Raw genomic sequence first — 17467 nt, forward strand, 5'->3', positions numbered from 1 at the left:
ACTTTTTAAACAGAAACAAAAACAAAAAGCAACGCTGAAACTGTTATGAAGTCAATGCCCTTTTATTTGAAACTGACAAAAAATAAATTTCTCCCTGTGATAATGTGGATGATAGGTTTATTCATTCCAGACAGTGTCTTCCCAAAGGATGACTAATAGTTTATCCTCTTTGTCAGGAAGATCAATCACATCAAAGTTGACTGTGTCAGGACACAATAGTAAAGGCATCCATTACCCTGACAGCCTCTCCCCGAAGAACCTCAGGAGACTGAAGTCTACAACACAAATAATATTAGTCTCATAAATGCCAGTCTCTGTGGGTTATCCCTCTGGCTGACTCTGCTGAACGTGCCTTTCTTTAAAGAGCAGGTCATCAGACTGACTGGCACAAACTGAAGCTGAACTATTTCTTAAGGAATTGCTGGAAAGAAACTGGATTTATACCATCCCACAACCTCACTGCCCATTTACTGCCTTGAATGAGAAGACTGTAGGTGTAAGTAGGATTTGCAGAATAATTTCCCATCATTCTGTAATGTCTCTTGTTCCAGCCTGGCATAAAGACTATTTGGAAGGGAATTTTCCTTGCTGATAGCAGAATTATCATCTATTCCTGAAACCCCTGGTTACTCGACACTGCAGATCCTTGACAGACAGCAAAAGCTAAGAAAACTGCACTTGTGAAGTTGTATCTTTTCCGTCACTGCTAAGCATCATGTCATCTGACCACTTTGAGATTCATCCAGTGCAGTGTCTGTCCCATTTGACTTATTTCCATTTCTTCCATTTGACTTACTTCCACTGTTCAAAGTAAAGACATTAACACTGAAAATGCACATGGTACTGGTATGGTGTGAGCTGCTAGTAGTATCTCACAGTCCTCTTATCCCAGTGATTCAGTCTCAACACAGTCCTACTACTACATTTATCTAGCAAGCAGGATGGTAAACTCAAAGATGTTGGATTTATTGGAAAATCTGAAACAGCCAGCTCAAGATAAGAATAAACAATGTCTGTTGAAACAGTCTGAGTGAGACGACAAAGTCTGTAATCTGATCCTCATTTCCCAGAACAGGAGAAATATAAATGATACTGGAGAGAGTTAATTGGTTGTCAGAATTGCTTTCTCTTAATCAGCCACTTATTCAGAAGTTGCAAATGTTTCAAACCAAGACTTCAGGCTATCTCAGCTTAATTACTGCCCCTGTCCACAAGTGACATCTAAAACATTCAGTCACAGATAAAGTTAAGGATTTAGGTGAATATTAGGAACTTCAATCCATGTGACGTTTAGACAATACCTGCTTGACTTCCTGCAGTCCACACTCGTCTACCTTTTCATATTAAAGTCTTCAGTGTCTGCCTGATGTTTTGCTTCTGGTAATGCTGGAATCCAGGAGCTTTAGCTGCTGTACTCATAGCAACTTCCCTGAATTCCACAACCTGGGTTTGCACGGCCTGTATTATGCCCCCTTGTGAGCACAGGTAACAGAGGAATAACACAACTCTGCTGTGAATACAGATCTCCCAAAACACTGCCATAATTACTTCTGAAAGCACAGATAACAGTGCAGTGGATGCAGTGCTCCCACAGGAAACCGGGAAATTGAGTTCAGTACCCCTTTTCACCTGAAGCAGTTAAAAAATTAGATCTACAACTCAGCAGACTATCACAACCACTTGAGCAATGCTTCTCTAAGCACCATGAATTGCTTGTTCTGTAGAACAGCAAAGTAAATATTTATAGCAAACCAAACAGCATGTTGTATTTTTCCCTTCTGCAGGAAAAGACCTCAGGAAAAACAACATACCTACTTAAATCATCACCAGTGACTATGCAAGCATAAACTTAATTTTTCCAGATTCCAAATTTTACCATTTTCCATCACTTGAGTATCTACAGTATTTTTTTTCTGTCAATTTCTCTAATGAATATGAACTAAAACTAGAGATAGTACTACTGGTTCCTATCAACAATGAGAATTTAATAAAGTGTCCTACCTTAATTACTTTTACTACCTTACTTTTTAATAAAGTATACTACCTGATAGTATTTATTTTCTTCTTGCCACAAAATATTGCAATACACACACCAGCTTGAAGTGCTCTAATATGACAATGGTAATCTGCATAAACTTCAGACATGCTCTGTTCTCTCAGTTCTAATAAATAATGGAATAGAGGAACAAATAATAGACTAAAGACATAAATAATGGAATCTTCAGATAAAAATGGGTCTATGGAAGGAAACAGGAGTGCAAAGTGCTTATTCCTCAGCTCACTTCAAGCTTCTAGGTTAGTGGCTAAGAGAAGAAACCAGTCTCCCTCAACTCTCTGTGTAGTTAATAGTTTCTCTGACTCATTCTCCAAGTCTGTAAGACTGAGGTACCTGATAGATATATATTTATCTCTCTTTCCAAGAGAAGGACAAGAAGACTTAAAAGCAGAATCCTTGAGGGCCCACTGAAAGAAATCAACCCTAAATGCTAAAGATTTCAGCATAAAATAGATTTAGACAAAAATCTACAGCACTGGACTAAAACATATTCTCAATACTTAACACTGGTGCAAGTTCTCTTAGTAGCACTGTTGTTAGAAAACTCAATCTAAGAAATATTTTTCTGAATTAAGTACTATGTGCACTATAGTTAGAAAATATTGGTGTTTGTTTTTTAAGGCCAAGAAGTCATTTGTTTTTAATACAAACAGGTTTTGTATTTAACAAGAATATAGTCAGAACAGAGGATGCCTAAAAACATCCAATAATTTCTTCTGGCAGGTAAAAAGTTTTGTCCCTAACCAAATTATATTAACTGCTGCTTATCTGAGTGGCATTCTTTCAGTAACAACTGCAAGACTTCCTATAAAGGAAATAGACTAAAGGGAAATTCTGAGAAAATTTCAGTCCATTTTTTAAAAATTCTAGGTTTATCTAGGACTGCTGGATCAGACTGCTCAGTTTATTTACTGGAACAACAGAGGCAGAAAAAAAGTAAGATGGAAAAGAATCTGGAGTCCCATCTGACTACAAAAAGACTAAAAATTCATTGGACCAAAATTCACAGCTTATTTTCTGAAAGCCGTGGAAAGAATCTGATCTCATGGCTGTCATTTCAATAACATGCCTGTCATATTAAAGCAGAGAAATGACAGACTACATTAAGATTTATGGGTGAAAAGCCTATGGTAGCATGCAATTTTCCTTTTAGAAGCTAAAAGTATCTAAGTTACTAGTCTATAAAACAGCCTGAATCGTGGTATAAGCACTTGACAAAAATATCTCCTGCTGTTGTCACTAACAGAACTAACAGATGTTCTCCCAATAAAGAAGTATCATTAGGGCTAATTGCCTACTGTCAGTATCTTCTGTGCAAGATGGGTCTCTACACAGAAATGTAGAAGACACCTCTTGGATCAGAAGCATTAATATATCTTGAGAATTATTTAGTGTTTGGAATGGAAAGTGGAAGGAAGTACTACCATGAAATGCAGAAAGAATGCCAGGGGGCAGGAAACAGGTGACCTCAGAAGTCCCCCCATTGTCCTCAGAAGTCCTCAAAGTGCCATTGAGGAATCTGCTATCCAGCCAAACAATAAATATGTAATATTAGGGAAACTATCTTCAGCTCTTTACGTATCCTTGATATTGTCCCTGTTCTAACGTTGAAGCAGTGCTCAGTTGTCAGCTCTTGTGATTTCATCTGCTCTTATGATGCTGGTCTTAAATCTCTAGATACTGGACTGACATGACCACATCAGCCATTACATCTTTCCTTTTACCATTAAAGGAAGATGGTTCCCACTTGTTATGGCTACAGAGAAAAAGCTGAACATGTAAAGTGTCTACTTTTAAACACAAAACACCATAAATATATATAAATATAAATATACTCATTCTTACAGCCTTTTTTGATCAACTCATGATATTCAAAGGCCTGGTAATGAGTAACATAAGCTGAAAATGGCCTACATTTTTTATCAGCTCTGTCCTGTTTACGTGAATATTATGAGTCACCAATGTACCTCTATTTGACTACTTTATTGTCAAAAAAATGTAACACCATACTTCATCATCATTGTAACAAGTAGTAAGTGTAAGACAAATCCTTCAAAGGTACAAAGTCATATGCTAAAAACACAAATAGGCAAAAAGTTGCAAAATATTTCATTTTCAGTGTTAGAGGAATTAGAGAGCCAAATTGAAATGGACCATGATGAATGAATGTTAAGGCAGCAAAAGAAATTGGATACTAAGCAGATTTTGTTTGCAAATACAGGCAGTATCCAAATTCTAGTATACACAAATTGAAGAACAGTAGTGTCATAGTTATTCTAAAATGAAATAGTACCATTTGGAGGAAAAAAAAAAAATTCTCATGCAGCAAAGCAGCAAAAAACCCCCAAACACCTTTTCATACAGAAGGCAAGAAAAAAAACCCAAACCAACAACCCTTTTCATACAGCAGGTAGGCAAACATGAAAAGCATGTTATTATCACAAGTTGTTATTTGCCAGTTAAATGTACTGTTTTCCTGATTGTTCAAGTTCACTGTAATCTTGTAACTTCTCCCAGGGAATTCCATATCCTTAGACAAATTACAAATTGCTGACATAATTCATTAGAAATTCATTTTGACAATCAGACCTCCTTTCTCTTCCATGAAATAAATCAATCCAAAATACACAGTATCCCACTAAGGGAGATATCATATAAAGCTGGACATATCTTTCCTAACAAAGTATTTGGTTGGTGCTAGATGCTGTGTACGCTCAGATTCTTTTGGTTGAAGCATAAACCTGAAACACATTTAATCTTCCTGATGCACATTTTCACTTAAAATAAGTAAAGTGTAACTGTGTCAGTGATGTTTCATCTGTGTTGAAGAAGATGCAAGGTGTAAAATAAGGTGATGTTTTGCCTTTCACACTACTGTAGAGACCCACTATCCACTTCTGTTCAGAAGACTTTTCAAGCTGTTTTTAATCCAGTTTGAGAAACAAAAATCCAGTTTGAGTGTTGCAAGAATCAAATTTGGCATCACCCAAAGTCAGTCACTAATTCAAGATTTACAAACGTTTATGTGATATTCTTTCCTTCATTTCTGTTGCACAAATTTGGAGCCCTTGATCCCCAACAATTTCAGCAATTTTGTGAGCTTGAAGCAATTTTGTGAGCTTGAAACAATTTTGGAACTGAATAACTGAGGAGGTATGCAGGAGAAGCTCAGAAGAGTCAAGGTGACATTCAACTATGTCTCTCCATGTTCAGTGACAACACCGTTCTTACGCTGCTCCAACTTCAGTTTGAGCGAACCATCGGAAAGTTTGCTGAGACCCAACCCAAAGGCACACCTATGGTGTTCCACTCGCCTGTGTGTGGGAAACCCTTCACTGCCACTGCCAAGCTGTGTGCCTGCTGTGCTGTCCAGTGTGGCTGCAGATACCTCCTGCATAACCCAGCCTCACTCTGCATTTCCAGCTAAGGAACAACCAGCTATCAGGGCCACCAATATGCATTTCCAAATCTGCTTTTATCTGGGGTGACAGACATCTGCTGAGCTGCCAGTGGTGTTGCCAGAGCCCAAGTTACTATTTTTACAGTGCATTCTCAATTAAAGGAGCCTGCTTCTGGTGCAACTTCTCTTTCATAATTCGTTCTTCCCTTTCTGAAGGCTTTGAGGGAGGTGGAAACAAGTTGGCCACTCAGACATAGGCCCCGCGGCCAGATGATTTGGAGTTCTGAGTTTATTCTCATTTCTTCAGTTCTTTAGGGAAAGAATACTCTGCTCTATCCTGGCAATGCAGTGGACTATAAAGGCATTTTGAAAAACATTTCTTTGATATAAAAATAGACACTAATAAATAATTTAATAATTGGTCTCCCTGAAAATATTTCATTTAGAAATCAGAAAGTTATTGATTGACCTTGATTCTCCATTACAGGTAATCTATGCTTAACATCTCATGCAAAAGATGGAAGTGGAAAATAAAGGATTTGCTTGGATTCCATGTGTGATACCAATGACTATTCTCCATCTCATTGTAAATAAGAATTAGACATACCATTAGCCAACATATACAGTCAGTACAAATCAGTCTTCAAAATTTGAATTAGAAAACAGGGAAAAAAACATACTTATCATTACTGAAGAACAGTAGTATCATTCTTAAATACCAATAGGTTGTAATCCCTTAATTTTTAAGAGGTGCTGCTGAATAATGATCCTGTTTTGGCATAAATGTTAATTGTTTACATATTTACTTAAATATTGTACATATTTACAATTATTTATAATGTCACTGATGTAAACTTAAAACTACTGTGTGGATACTTCCCATTCTACCTTGGAACTTCGTTGAATTCTCAAGAATGTTCCATTTAGGAAATACTACAGCTGATGGCAAACTTACTACAGTTCTAAGTTCTCTTCTCTTTATTACTCACAGCTGGTAGCAAAGATGTGTGATATTGCCATGCCTCCTAAGATGAGCAAGGTTCAGTAAACATATGGAAGATAGCAAAGACTTTGTAAAAACTGAAGTGTGTATGAAAGGCATTAATTTTAAGGATAAGACGACAGTTAGCATTATCTGATATTTCTCAGTGCCAGAACACGAACATCCATTCAGCCCACTTCAGCAAGCAGTGGGAAATTGTTCTGGGGGAAGTACTCTTTAACTAATGCAGAATTCATGCTCTAGGGGTTATTAGTTTTCTTTACGGCATGCAGAAATTACTCATGAAAGTTTCCACAGTGCCGTGCTGTTTTTCTGAACACACAGAGACACCATTCTAATGCTTTCCTGACTACCCAGATGTTCATTGCATTGAGCTAAGCACGTTGAGCAGCGATGGCAAGCCTCTGGCTACACACTGCTGAGAATCACAACCCAAAAAGCAGGGAGAAACACAGTACCCTCTTCAGGTTCCTGCCTTGCTGGGAATTCAATGAGCAGATGTCTGCAAAAGAGCCATTAGCACCAGAGATGCAAAATTGAAAACCACAAAAAAATCCACAGAAAAATCCTATAAGCTTACTTTCTGACAATAAAAAAAAATTTGGAAAAAAAATAAAAACATTCTGAGGGGGTGGAGGGATACTATTAGGAAAACCTCCTCCTAAAAGAATCTTTCAAGCCTGGAAAACTAGAAAGGGCAAAAAAGAGATCCTTCCTGTCCTGTGGCTCACATATCAGTCACCCACTGCCTGTGAAAAAAAAATCCCACCAGGAGCCCCATCCCACACAAGGTAATTACAGCTCATAATTGGACATACCTTTTTTTCCTGCTAATGCCTCATCAGTAGATTTAACCCTCTGTGCCATGCCTATTGCTGATTATGCAATTGCTTAACCCATTTAAAATCAGAAGCTTTCAATTACATTAGCTGGACAGTAAACTAGAATGCAAGCTTAAAAATTGCTTAAAATCTCCTTAGAAGCATTTGTTTCTTTATCTTTCATGCATTTTTTATTAATTTTTCATTAAATATGCATAATTATTCTTCAACTATAAACATCTGCCTAGAAAAAATTAAAATTTGGGATTTAAATGTATAATGTTAACTTTACTGACTTTTTTCTGAATTGTGAATAAAAGATACTAACCCTTGGACCAAAGATAAGGCCAACAGCAATATTAATCAAAGGAACGGACATGATTTAGTGTCAAAGCAATGCCTTATCTGTTCAGATATCATAGCTGGACTTTTATTTGACCTCCTCCCAAAGATGAAAATGGGTTTACACAATGTCACAAAGGTCGATAACCTACTACCTAAAAAATTTAGAGGTGACTCATTCATTTGTCAGTAGGACACCACTTTGTTCAGGAACATGTCATTGAACATTTTGCTTCAGTAAAAGAAAATAAAGAAAGAGAAGGATATTTTTTGAAACTACCAGGACATTGTGACAGAAATAACAGAGAGGTGACTAGAGATTAAACCTATTCAATATTGCTGAATTTAAAAAAAAATGAGCTGATACAGAAAGCTCAACATTAAGTGGGTTAACAAGGCACTTACATTGGTGTATATATTTGACTATGACTTCGATGTAGTACTAAAGTTTTATGGATCACATAAAGATTTATGGGATAAAAACATCCAAGTCACTGAAACAATAACAATCTGATTAATTATTTTGTCAAATAAGAAAAGTTTTACTATATTTATGGCTAGCAATATTCAATTTGTCATCCCTAGAACAGATGCCAGGTTTCCTTCCATTCACATTTTCTTTGTAAAATTCCAAGAGTCATAGAATAATCCTATCTATGATAAAGAAAAAGCAAATGGAAACCATCTGGATTCTCAAACCATCCAGACTACCATCAACACTATTCCACATCTCTCACTTTATAGGGAAAAGGATTTGTTAACAACTTTTGAATGTATTGAATCATCATTTCAGACTTCCTTTCCAGGCTTGTCCACATGCACTACAAATCATTTAAGCTAACACCCCTGAAATGGCTGAGCAGACACAAAACGAAGCTTAAGAAAAGACATTTACTACTTAATTCTTTGGTTACATAGTTGCTGCATATCAAAAAGCAATGGGGGGGGGGGAGAAGAAAGATAGCTACTTACTCTGCAATTCCTAATATTCTTTCAGATATATTATCCATTTAGACAATACTTGCAGAAGCACAGAACTAGCATCTTTCAAACAATAAAGTATCTTTCAGCAACATCTGTCCCTGCCATGTTTGTGTCATGGCAAAAATGCACAGGTTGTTAAGGCAAGGTGAGTTCAGCTGTCTGTGTTTCTTCCTGGAGATGTGAAAAGGCAGGAGGCTGGGAAAAGCCTGAGAAATGTAGCATGTGCTGCTTTTTATGATCTCCGGGTACCACTGGTTTCAGGACAACTTTAACACAGGCAAAATAATCCACCCAGCAAACAAAACTGACAGCAAAAGCAGCAGCAATGGAAGACATCTCCATGTTGTTCCACTGTCCCACAGAAGTCTGGAGAAAATGTAATTGTGTATTACAGCTATATGCTGTACTATTACACGAATGGATAGCTGCAGGACTCAGATATGTGGGATGGAAAACTCCTCAGTGCTACCTACCAGTGATTTTATTTCCAAAAGAAATACCTGACTGCTTTTTGAAATGTAGTGAGATGAACAATGCAAGGAGCACATAAGCAATTTCTCACTCCTTCACTCAGCGGCAGAAAAGGGGGGAAATGAGAGTCTCTTTCCTTAGGAAATGCTTCCTGAGTCTTTGATGTTGTCAAGTAACTTTCAATAATATTAGAGTGACAGTATAGGCTATTTTGAAGCTAGGAGTTCTTTGAGGTGATGAATAGTAATAAGAATTTCTCTGGGCAGTTACTACTACTGCTAAATCACTGCCAAGAGAAATCTCTCTCTTGCATCAAACAAATCAGTTCTGAAAGATTCTAGCACATTGGTTTTTAAAACACCAGGTTCTGTATATGGCAGAACTGAGTGTTACAGGTTTTAGGAAGAGAAGAAAGGAAAGACAGATTTTGACAATCACTAACAGTCCCAAAGCAAGAGCACCATACACTGAATATTGGAATTTCCCTGAACTACAGCAAGTGAATTGGAGTAGATGAAATCTGATGCAGTCATAAAAAAAGGAATCTCTACCTTCACTACCTTTCCCTTAAAGGATTAGATGAAGATTAATTAAACATTCAATATACAAAATACTTCTTTTGCAATAAAGGCAATTTCCTTGGAATTCTGAAAGAACAATAGCTTACAGGAGCACCTGCAGTGATGCAACCTGACAGTCTTTCTTACTACAGACTTACAGGAGCTGTCCCCCAAGGGCAGCGCTTGAACCATCACAGCACAAACTTCACTATTCAAAAGCAGATCTGTCAGTATCTGATTTTCAGCCTCTATTCATTTTCTAGAGGTCAATGTGCTAAAAAGCTACCTTATGCTAGAAACAACTCAAAAAAAAAAACCCAGAGAACTGTAATCTGTGTGGCACCCAAACAAGCAGATGATGCAGAGGTACCACTCTAATGACAGAAATTATGAAAAGGAACAGAAGGATGGCATCTGGATTCTTTTCATCCTTTCATGATTCAGGGATGGGGGAAGAGGGACAGGGAAGCAGACAACCACAGAGGCAACACTGCTACTCTGGTCAGTTCGCTGGCCAAAGACATCCATGTAGGTGGCAAGCTGCTGGCAGTGGGGGAACTGCAAGGTTGGCCTCCTTGAGGAGAGAGCAGGAGCTGCTGTGTGCCAGACATGTCCAGTTCCACCTGAATCCACAGCACAGAACACAGATGAGCCCATCAACCAAGCTGGTGGTGCCTCCATGAAAAAGCATTTAAGAAAGGGCACACACACACACCAACAGAGAAGCAGGAAAAGAGTGAGAAACAGCAGTGCTAACACCAAGGTCAGAGAAGTACGTGCTCCACGGTAGAGCAAATACTCCAAATGGAGGATCCACACCAGAGCAGAGGATGAGTAAGAATGAAGGGGTAGCAGAGAACCACAGTCCTTCCATGTGCTGTTCATTGCCGCACTGAAAGAACTGAGTGCCACCTGTGGTGATAACAAGGGGGAAGGAGAGGAGTCTGGAATGAAGCTGAGTCTGGGAAGTGAGGATGAGAGTTGCTTTCCTGAAGTGTTTTAACGCTTGCTTCATTTTTTGTTTTTGTTTCACAGTATCTGAATCAGTCAGTATGTATTAATCAGCAATAAACTAATTTATTCCACTCGAGTCTGTTTTGTCCACAGTGGGGATCAGGAAGGGATGTCCTAGCCTTAATCTTGACCCATGAGCTTTTTCATTCTTTCCGTTTTCTCCCCCACCCTGCAGGATGGGGTAGGGAGAGAACAAGTGGCCATGTAGTGCTTGGCTGTGGACCGAGGCCACCCCGCCACCACCCCTAGAGCTGGCTGTGTGCCAACGGGCACAGAGGGACAAGAACTGTGACATGGATGCACCAGAAGGACAAGGTGTAGCAGCATCAGACAGCATTTTCTGGCGCCTGCTGCTGGCTTTAACCTCCAGATATTCAAGTTTCTCAGGTAAAACCAGGAATAATATATGCACAATTTAGTTACAAGCATTGCTTTAAAAGATAATGGCTTGAAACCACGGCCAAGGAGCATCTATCCCTTCAGGGGAGCAGTGTCTGCACATGGTAGGCACAGGATGCAATCCAATTCAGACTTCAGAAGTAGCAACATTTTCACCTCTTTTCGAAATGAGAATCACTTGCTTGACAATTATCTCATTATTATTTTTACATTTAGGATATTAAACCATTATTCACATTTATTTCATCTTTGCTGGTTAGAAAGGCATGCCAAAATTAAAAACGCTACTTGGAACTACCTGTTCCACAGCAAAAATGAATTATACTTCAATCTGACAGCGAGAAAAGCATTCCCCGCTGGGACATTAAAGGGTACGAAGATTTAGGAGCAGGGGGAGAGCTCCTGGTGCTGGCGGGAGCCGGGAGCGCCCAGGGGACAGCCGGAGCCGGGCCCGGTGCGGCACCGAGAGCCGCCGGGACCTGCCGGCGGGGCTCCCCGGGCCCTCTATTTTTACCGCGGTATGTTTTGCATTCAGACTTTCCACTGCAGGCGGCCCGGGTCAGGGGATCCGCTCTGCCGGGGGAATCTGACAGGTCAGCTCAGCCAGAGTTATTTATAGAGGGCGGGGGACTGAGGGAAAGGATGCGATCGGCATCGTATTCTTCTGCCGCGGGGCTGCGGACTGGGAGAGGCAGCCAGGAGCAGCCCCCCCGTTCGCCCCTCAGCACAGCCGGGCACGGCGGCCGCGGCCGGGAGAGGGGACAGCCGCTGCACACTGGGGCTGCTGCCGTGAGAGCCAAAGGGACAAAGCCCAGGCGCCCTTCCTTCCCTCTTTCCCCCCGCTTTAACTCGTGCAGCCTCTCGGGGAGTGAGGACCCCACGCAGCTGCTGGTGCCCGCGGCCACAGGTGCCAGCAAGGGGAGGGGGCTCCCACGCCCTGGCACCCAGAGTGAGGCTCAGGACAGTTCTCGGTGAAACTGCTCACAAGTCAACAGCTGACTGCAGAGGGCCGAGAGAATTAAAAATTCAGAGGCAATGAGAGTAGTCAGGCTGGAGCTATCTGGATACTGTCTTCAGTCACTGTTCTAAGTGTGAAAACCTTTACAAGGAGAATTTAAGCTTTCTTTCTCCTGCTATGACAATCCATCAGTTCACAGCGGGTTATCACCTACCCTTCTCTCCTGGCGCTGGAGAACTGCATGTACCCAGCCTGCCACTTAACGAGGTCCATTTCTTTTTGGTAGGGAAAGAAACTGGGACAGACTACAAGCATCAGTATTTCAAACTGTAATCACACTGCCCCCCTCAAGCCCCGCTGCTTACTTAGCTGCTTCATCCTGAAGGCATTTAAATATCAGGAGGTGTCTGGCAGCCACATTTGGAAGGGCCTAAGCTGCATGTGCAAGTCTAAAACTGCCCTGCTGCAAGTGGCCTGACATCCGCCCCTGCCAAAACCCTGGCTGGCATTCAGAAACAAGACATTCATCTGGCCTTGTAAGCACTTGCTAAGGATACCTGACAGCTGACAGGACTCTTCCCGCACAATGTAGCTATAAGCACCTTCTTTTAAAACCTGACCACACTAGGAGATAGTGCCATTGTATGTAGCTGCCTAATCGCATGATCTGTTCAGCCTGGAAGCAGATGACCTGGTGCCCAGGGCATCCTGGTCCAGGTGGGGTCAAAGCCACAGCTCCCACCTCTTAAGGAAGTACCAGTAGAGCTTATATTTTGTATCCTGGATTGGGATGACCTGAGTCTGCTGGGCCTCAGCATGGCAAAGATTCAGGCTCAAACATCTACTTAGTCACACTGCTTGAAGTGCTGTCCTCCTGCTTGTGTACAAAGGGTTTGTTTGTGGTTCAGCATTTGTTGGTTAGAGCTGAGCAGGAGCTGCTGGATTTCTTTGCCAGCTACAACCATCCCAACATTCTCTTGCCTGTCCCACCTTCCCTTGAAAGGACCATTTTTCTTCTGACAAATGGGATTTCTGTCTAGGTGCTTATCCACCTCAGCTTCTGCACACATTCCTTGTCTGGCTATGCGAGTAATGACAAGAAATTATTTGTCTGGCAATACATGGACTTAATATAATGCCAGCACAGTAATGTTCCTCAAGGGAGCTGAGTGCTAAGACTTAAATATGTATATCAGCTTAGCAGGAAAAGAAAAAGAAAAAAAGGGCAACTCCTACATTCAAGTAAACCCACATTTAAAAATAATTACTGGCACTGTTAACAGTCCTGGCTTTCACTTGTATCTGCAGACATCATCTAATACATAACAGCCAAACAGTAACAGAGATATATAAAGTTTTCCTGTTCACATTTTATAGAATACCTCCAATCATTACACATTTCAAATCATCTACATACAATACTTTTAATTCACTGGACACTCAAGTTATCTGCATACAGTAGAGTGCCAGCTAAGACTTGTGGAAAGGAAGTGAATGTTTTCTTCAGTATTTTATAGTTCCAGCTCCAAAAGACTCAGGAAAAAGAATATTTTGTCCTGATGGCCTCATGAGATACTAAGTGCACAAGAGAACTCCTCTAACATGGGAAAGCTGCTGTGCTGCCTGGCTCACCACCACGAGAGCCCTCTCGGAAAAATGAGTGCTGGTGGCTCCCTTCAAAATGCATGTTTAGTGAGGATTACATGTGGGGCTGGAGGGCCAGGCTTCTCCACAGGCAGAAAGATCCATCTGCCTGTTGGGGTATTTCATAAATGGCCTTTGGAGGAGGGAAAAAATGTCGTAAACATTTAATTTCTAAAAGAGGTTTGAACACTGTTTAGGATTCCCTTGTTCACCTGGAGGAGTCCCCATCTTTCTCCAGAACCTAGATGTCCAAGGTCCTCTAGGGATGCCACCAGCTTTTGTAGGGACACAGGCAGAGGAGTTCTCTAATTTCTTGTATTACAACTTTTTAGTTGTTTGGACTATCTCAGTGATACATTCGTTCATCTATGGGCCACAGTACCCAAGACAGAGATCTCCATCTAGAGCATCCATTACAAAAACAAACTAAAGAATATAGTTCTGCTGACTGGTCCATTCTTTAGGAACACAGGAAGGGGGGTGTACGTAGCCATATGGAAAAATCCACTGCCATACTCTTACTGCTGAAAGCCAAAACTTCCCAAGAGGTCCCGTGAATGCATTAAAAGCTTTAGCTATTTGGTTTCACTTCAGTTTCACCATCTCAGCCAGACTACTATAGTAATTTAAGTTAATTAATTAATTGCCTGCCATGAAATGCATCCAAGGATCCTGCATTTTAAATCAAGTGGAGCAATGACACTACTAAAGTATACTGCCGTGTTTATAAACTTGTGAAACCCGCTGCTGTGCCATTTCGGTCGCGTACGATCGGTGAGACAGCGCGAGCAGCTCCGTGCCCCCCTCCGCAGGAGCCACGCATCAGGCTCAGCACTCCTGCGCGGCGCTCGCCGCTCCCTCCCTGCGGACGCTCCCACTGTACAGCTGCGGCCCCTCTGACAGCGCCACCCGCGCCGGGGACACCGGGGCGACACCTGCGCCCCGGCTAGCGGAGGGATGGGCAGGCTGAGGGGACCCACCCTGCAAGTTCGCACTAATACAGCAGCCACCTCCTGCAAGTTTCCTCTCTCCCCCTCTTACGCAGCCTCTCCCCCACGGGCAGACCCCCTCATCCTCCCCACAGGTGTGTGCTGGAGACTGCCCACACCGCGCTATCTATCCCCTTAGGACACTGTTAACCACAGAGGCTGGCTCGCTCTCCCTGGAAGGGTGAAATGCCCCCTCTGTGACCCTGTGCAAGGTATCCTCCTCCCGCGGGTGGTGGCGGCCAGGGGTACCGTCCCGCCGGACAGCCGTGGGAGGGGAGTGGGTGTTCCTCCGCCCGACCCCAGGGTGCACCGACGCAAGGGTAAAGCCAGCTCCCCCTGATGCCGGGAGGCAACTACCGCGCCGGGGTCACGGTGCATCGGCTCCGCGGGAGCCCGGCCGCCGATGGAGCTGCCATGACAGCCTCGCCAGAGGTAAAGCCGAAACTTCGTTCCTGCAAATCCCAGCCGGACCCGTTGTCGTCGGGTTCGGCCAACTCTTCCCCGCGCCTTCCAGCGGCAGAGCATTCAACGGGCACAGCAGCCCCCCGATCTTCCGCGCTTGGTGAGAAAACCGGGGCGAGGGCGCCGCTCGGATCGCCCTGAGACGCCGACAACGAGCGCTTGTTGGCTGTGGCTCACCTGCATCCCGCGCCTCTGAACGCGGCCGTCCCCGGCGCGACCCCGCAACTTTCGGCACAGGAGCGCTCCGGGACGGCCCCATCGCGGCAGGCTGGGCGCGGGCGGTCACTCGTCCTCGGCCGTCCCCCAGGCCGCGCCTCAGTGGGACACGGCCCCGTCCCTGCCTGCGAGCCACGGGTCCGCTCTCGCTACAACAACTCGGCGGGCTCGGAGCGGGGGTCGCCCCTTCTCCGCTTGCCCGAGAAACCTGCCGCTCAGCCCCACGGCTGTGCGCCGCGCACGGGAACTGCCCGCTGGGCCGGCGGCGGCCGGGGGTATCCCCTGAGCGCGCTGTCCGCGCACACAGCCCGGGGGTCGCCGAGCGACCGAGACAGCCGCCCTCCCAAGCCCCCGGCCCGCGGTCCCCAGGCGGTCCCCCGCTAGGAGCGGAGCGCCCTGAGGTTCGCCTTACCCGGCTGGCGGAGAGGACCTGCCGGTAGCGCTCCTCCGCCGCGGGCAGGGCAGGGAACTGTTGCGTGGAAAGCATGCTCTGGCTGCTGCTGACCCCTCTCCACTTCGGCCGCCCCCTCACCCTTCTCTACCTCGGTCTCTGACGAACTGTGCCCACCCGCCTCCCGCACAGACACACTTGCAGGGAGGGCTTCGCATTTTGTCTGCTCCGCAGACTCCCCCTCCCCGCTCCTCCACCCAATAATAATAAACCTCCGCGAGAAAGAGCCACATCCCCACCCCTTTCGCACACAAGGCTCTACCCCTTGGGGACAAGCTGAGAGACAGCCCACTTACTAATTTCGCCCTAAAGCCGTCCCCCAGGGAGGGCGGATGAAGCGGGCACAGCCTTTGCGCCCCCCTTCCCCCAATCCGGTTAAGGGACGCCTCGTCATGCTGCGAAGGGCTTCAGGTGGCAAGACAAGCCTGAGTCAAGAGATGCTGTAGGGGGCAAGAAGCCGCGGAGCTCACCCCTCGCACCCCTTACCTTGGCTGGCCGGGGCTCCCCCGCGCCCTGGCCCCGAGGCGCCCAGACGCGCACTTGCGGCTGAAGCAATCCGAAGGCAGCCCAGCGCACGGACCTGCAGGCGCTCTCGGCCCACCGACCGAGGCGCAGAGTTCAGAGCGGGGGTTGGCAAGCACGGACCAGATCGCCAGGTCCCGCCATTCATCCGCGGCTCCCGGCTGGACTTCCCTGCGCTTTATTTTACGTTACGGTCAGGCAAAGGCTTTCCTTTCAGCCCAGGGAACGAGAGTTTCGCGCCTGCAGGGACTGCAACGCTTCCCCCTGTAGCACAGAGGCTGGCCTGTCGCAGCCAGCCTCTAAGGCTCCAAAGAGATTTTGAAAGAGGAGCTGGCACCGCAGAAGCGGGAAGGAAGGAGCTCCGGCAGGAGGAACCTCCCGGAGCCAGCGACACGTTTTCTCCTGCTCCTTCCCCGCAGGAGGGCTCCGCTCCCAGCGCCCTGGCGACAAGCCTGCCGTGCTCCGTCCCTCCCCTGCGAGGAAGCGCTGAGCGGGAGAACAGCGGCGACCTGACGACGTTCTCTCTTGTCCCCGCGCCGGTCCTGGTCCTGACCGGCCCCAACGATCCGGAGCTGGAGGGATGTACTGGTTGTTGCATATCTGTTGAAGCAAAATTCTCAGGCCAAGAGACAAGTACTGCCTGAAGCTGCAAATGACAGAGCAAATGTCCTATCCCCATGGGATACCAGCTTTTAAGATCCGCATTTGATTTTTTGTCACTTTTCCCTGTATTTGCAATTCAAAGATCTCAACTCTGACTTAAGTCTCGTCTGTGCACACAACGGAGCTCACCAATACTATCCAAGAATGATAAAGTCAACAGGACAAAAGGCAAAACAATGAGTACAAAATGGGCAGAAGTGTGTGCTACTAGAATAGAAACAGTTCAGGACTCTTCCAAGAGTCACAGAAAGATGTCACTGGCACTGCAGCTGGGTTCTGAGATGCCATCTCTAAAACAGAAAGGCTTCCAGTTTTCACTGTGCATGATTCAGTGCTTCTGAAATGCTATCATTCAAAATCTGAATCAGAAATCATTCAAAATCTGAATCAGAAAACACCCAAGAAAGTGAACTACCACCTCTCCATGAATATGGCTTCCAGTCCTGTCACCACTCTTGACAATTATTGAGGGTGATACCCCCCCATAACTGTTTATATCTGTAAATATAAAC

General features: G+C 44.4%; 1 protein-coding gene across 4 annotated transcripts in view; it reads right to left on the reverse strand.

Annotated features, from left to right (window-relative positions):
• CORIN (corin, serine peptidase) overlaps positions 1-15878 on the reverse strand; it is a 118964-nt gene extending 103086 nt beyond the window's left edge. For 3 of the 4 annotated variants that reach the window (XM_088056782.1, XM_088056784.1, XM_014261076.2), the window contains exon 1: positions 15732-15878. In XM_088056782.1, the coding sequence (XP_087912908.1) occupies positions 15732-15806 (75 nt within the window). In that variant the 5' untranslated portion in view covers positions 15807-15878. Of the gene's footprint in view, positions 1-15280; positions 15357-15731 lie in introns of those variants that run through there. The other variant, XM_088056783.1, reaches the window with a different exon arrangement.
• Between the last annotated feature and the right edge of the window lie 1589 nt (positions 15879-17467).

Source organism: Pseudopodoces humilis, chromosome 6 (genome assembly GCF_049639895.1).
Source record: "Pseudopodoces humilis isolate 2021_Gansu_Grassland_sample_001 chromosome 6, ASM4963989v1, whole genome shotgun sequence".
Lineage (NCBI taxonomy): Eukaryota > Metazoa > Chordata > Aves > Passeriformes > Paridae > Pseudopodoces > Pseudopodoces humilis.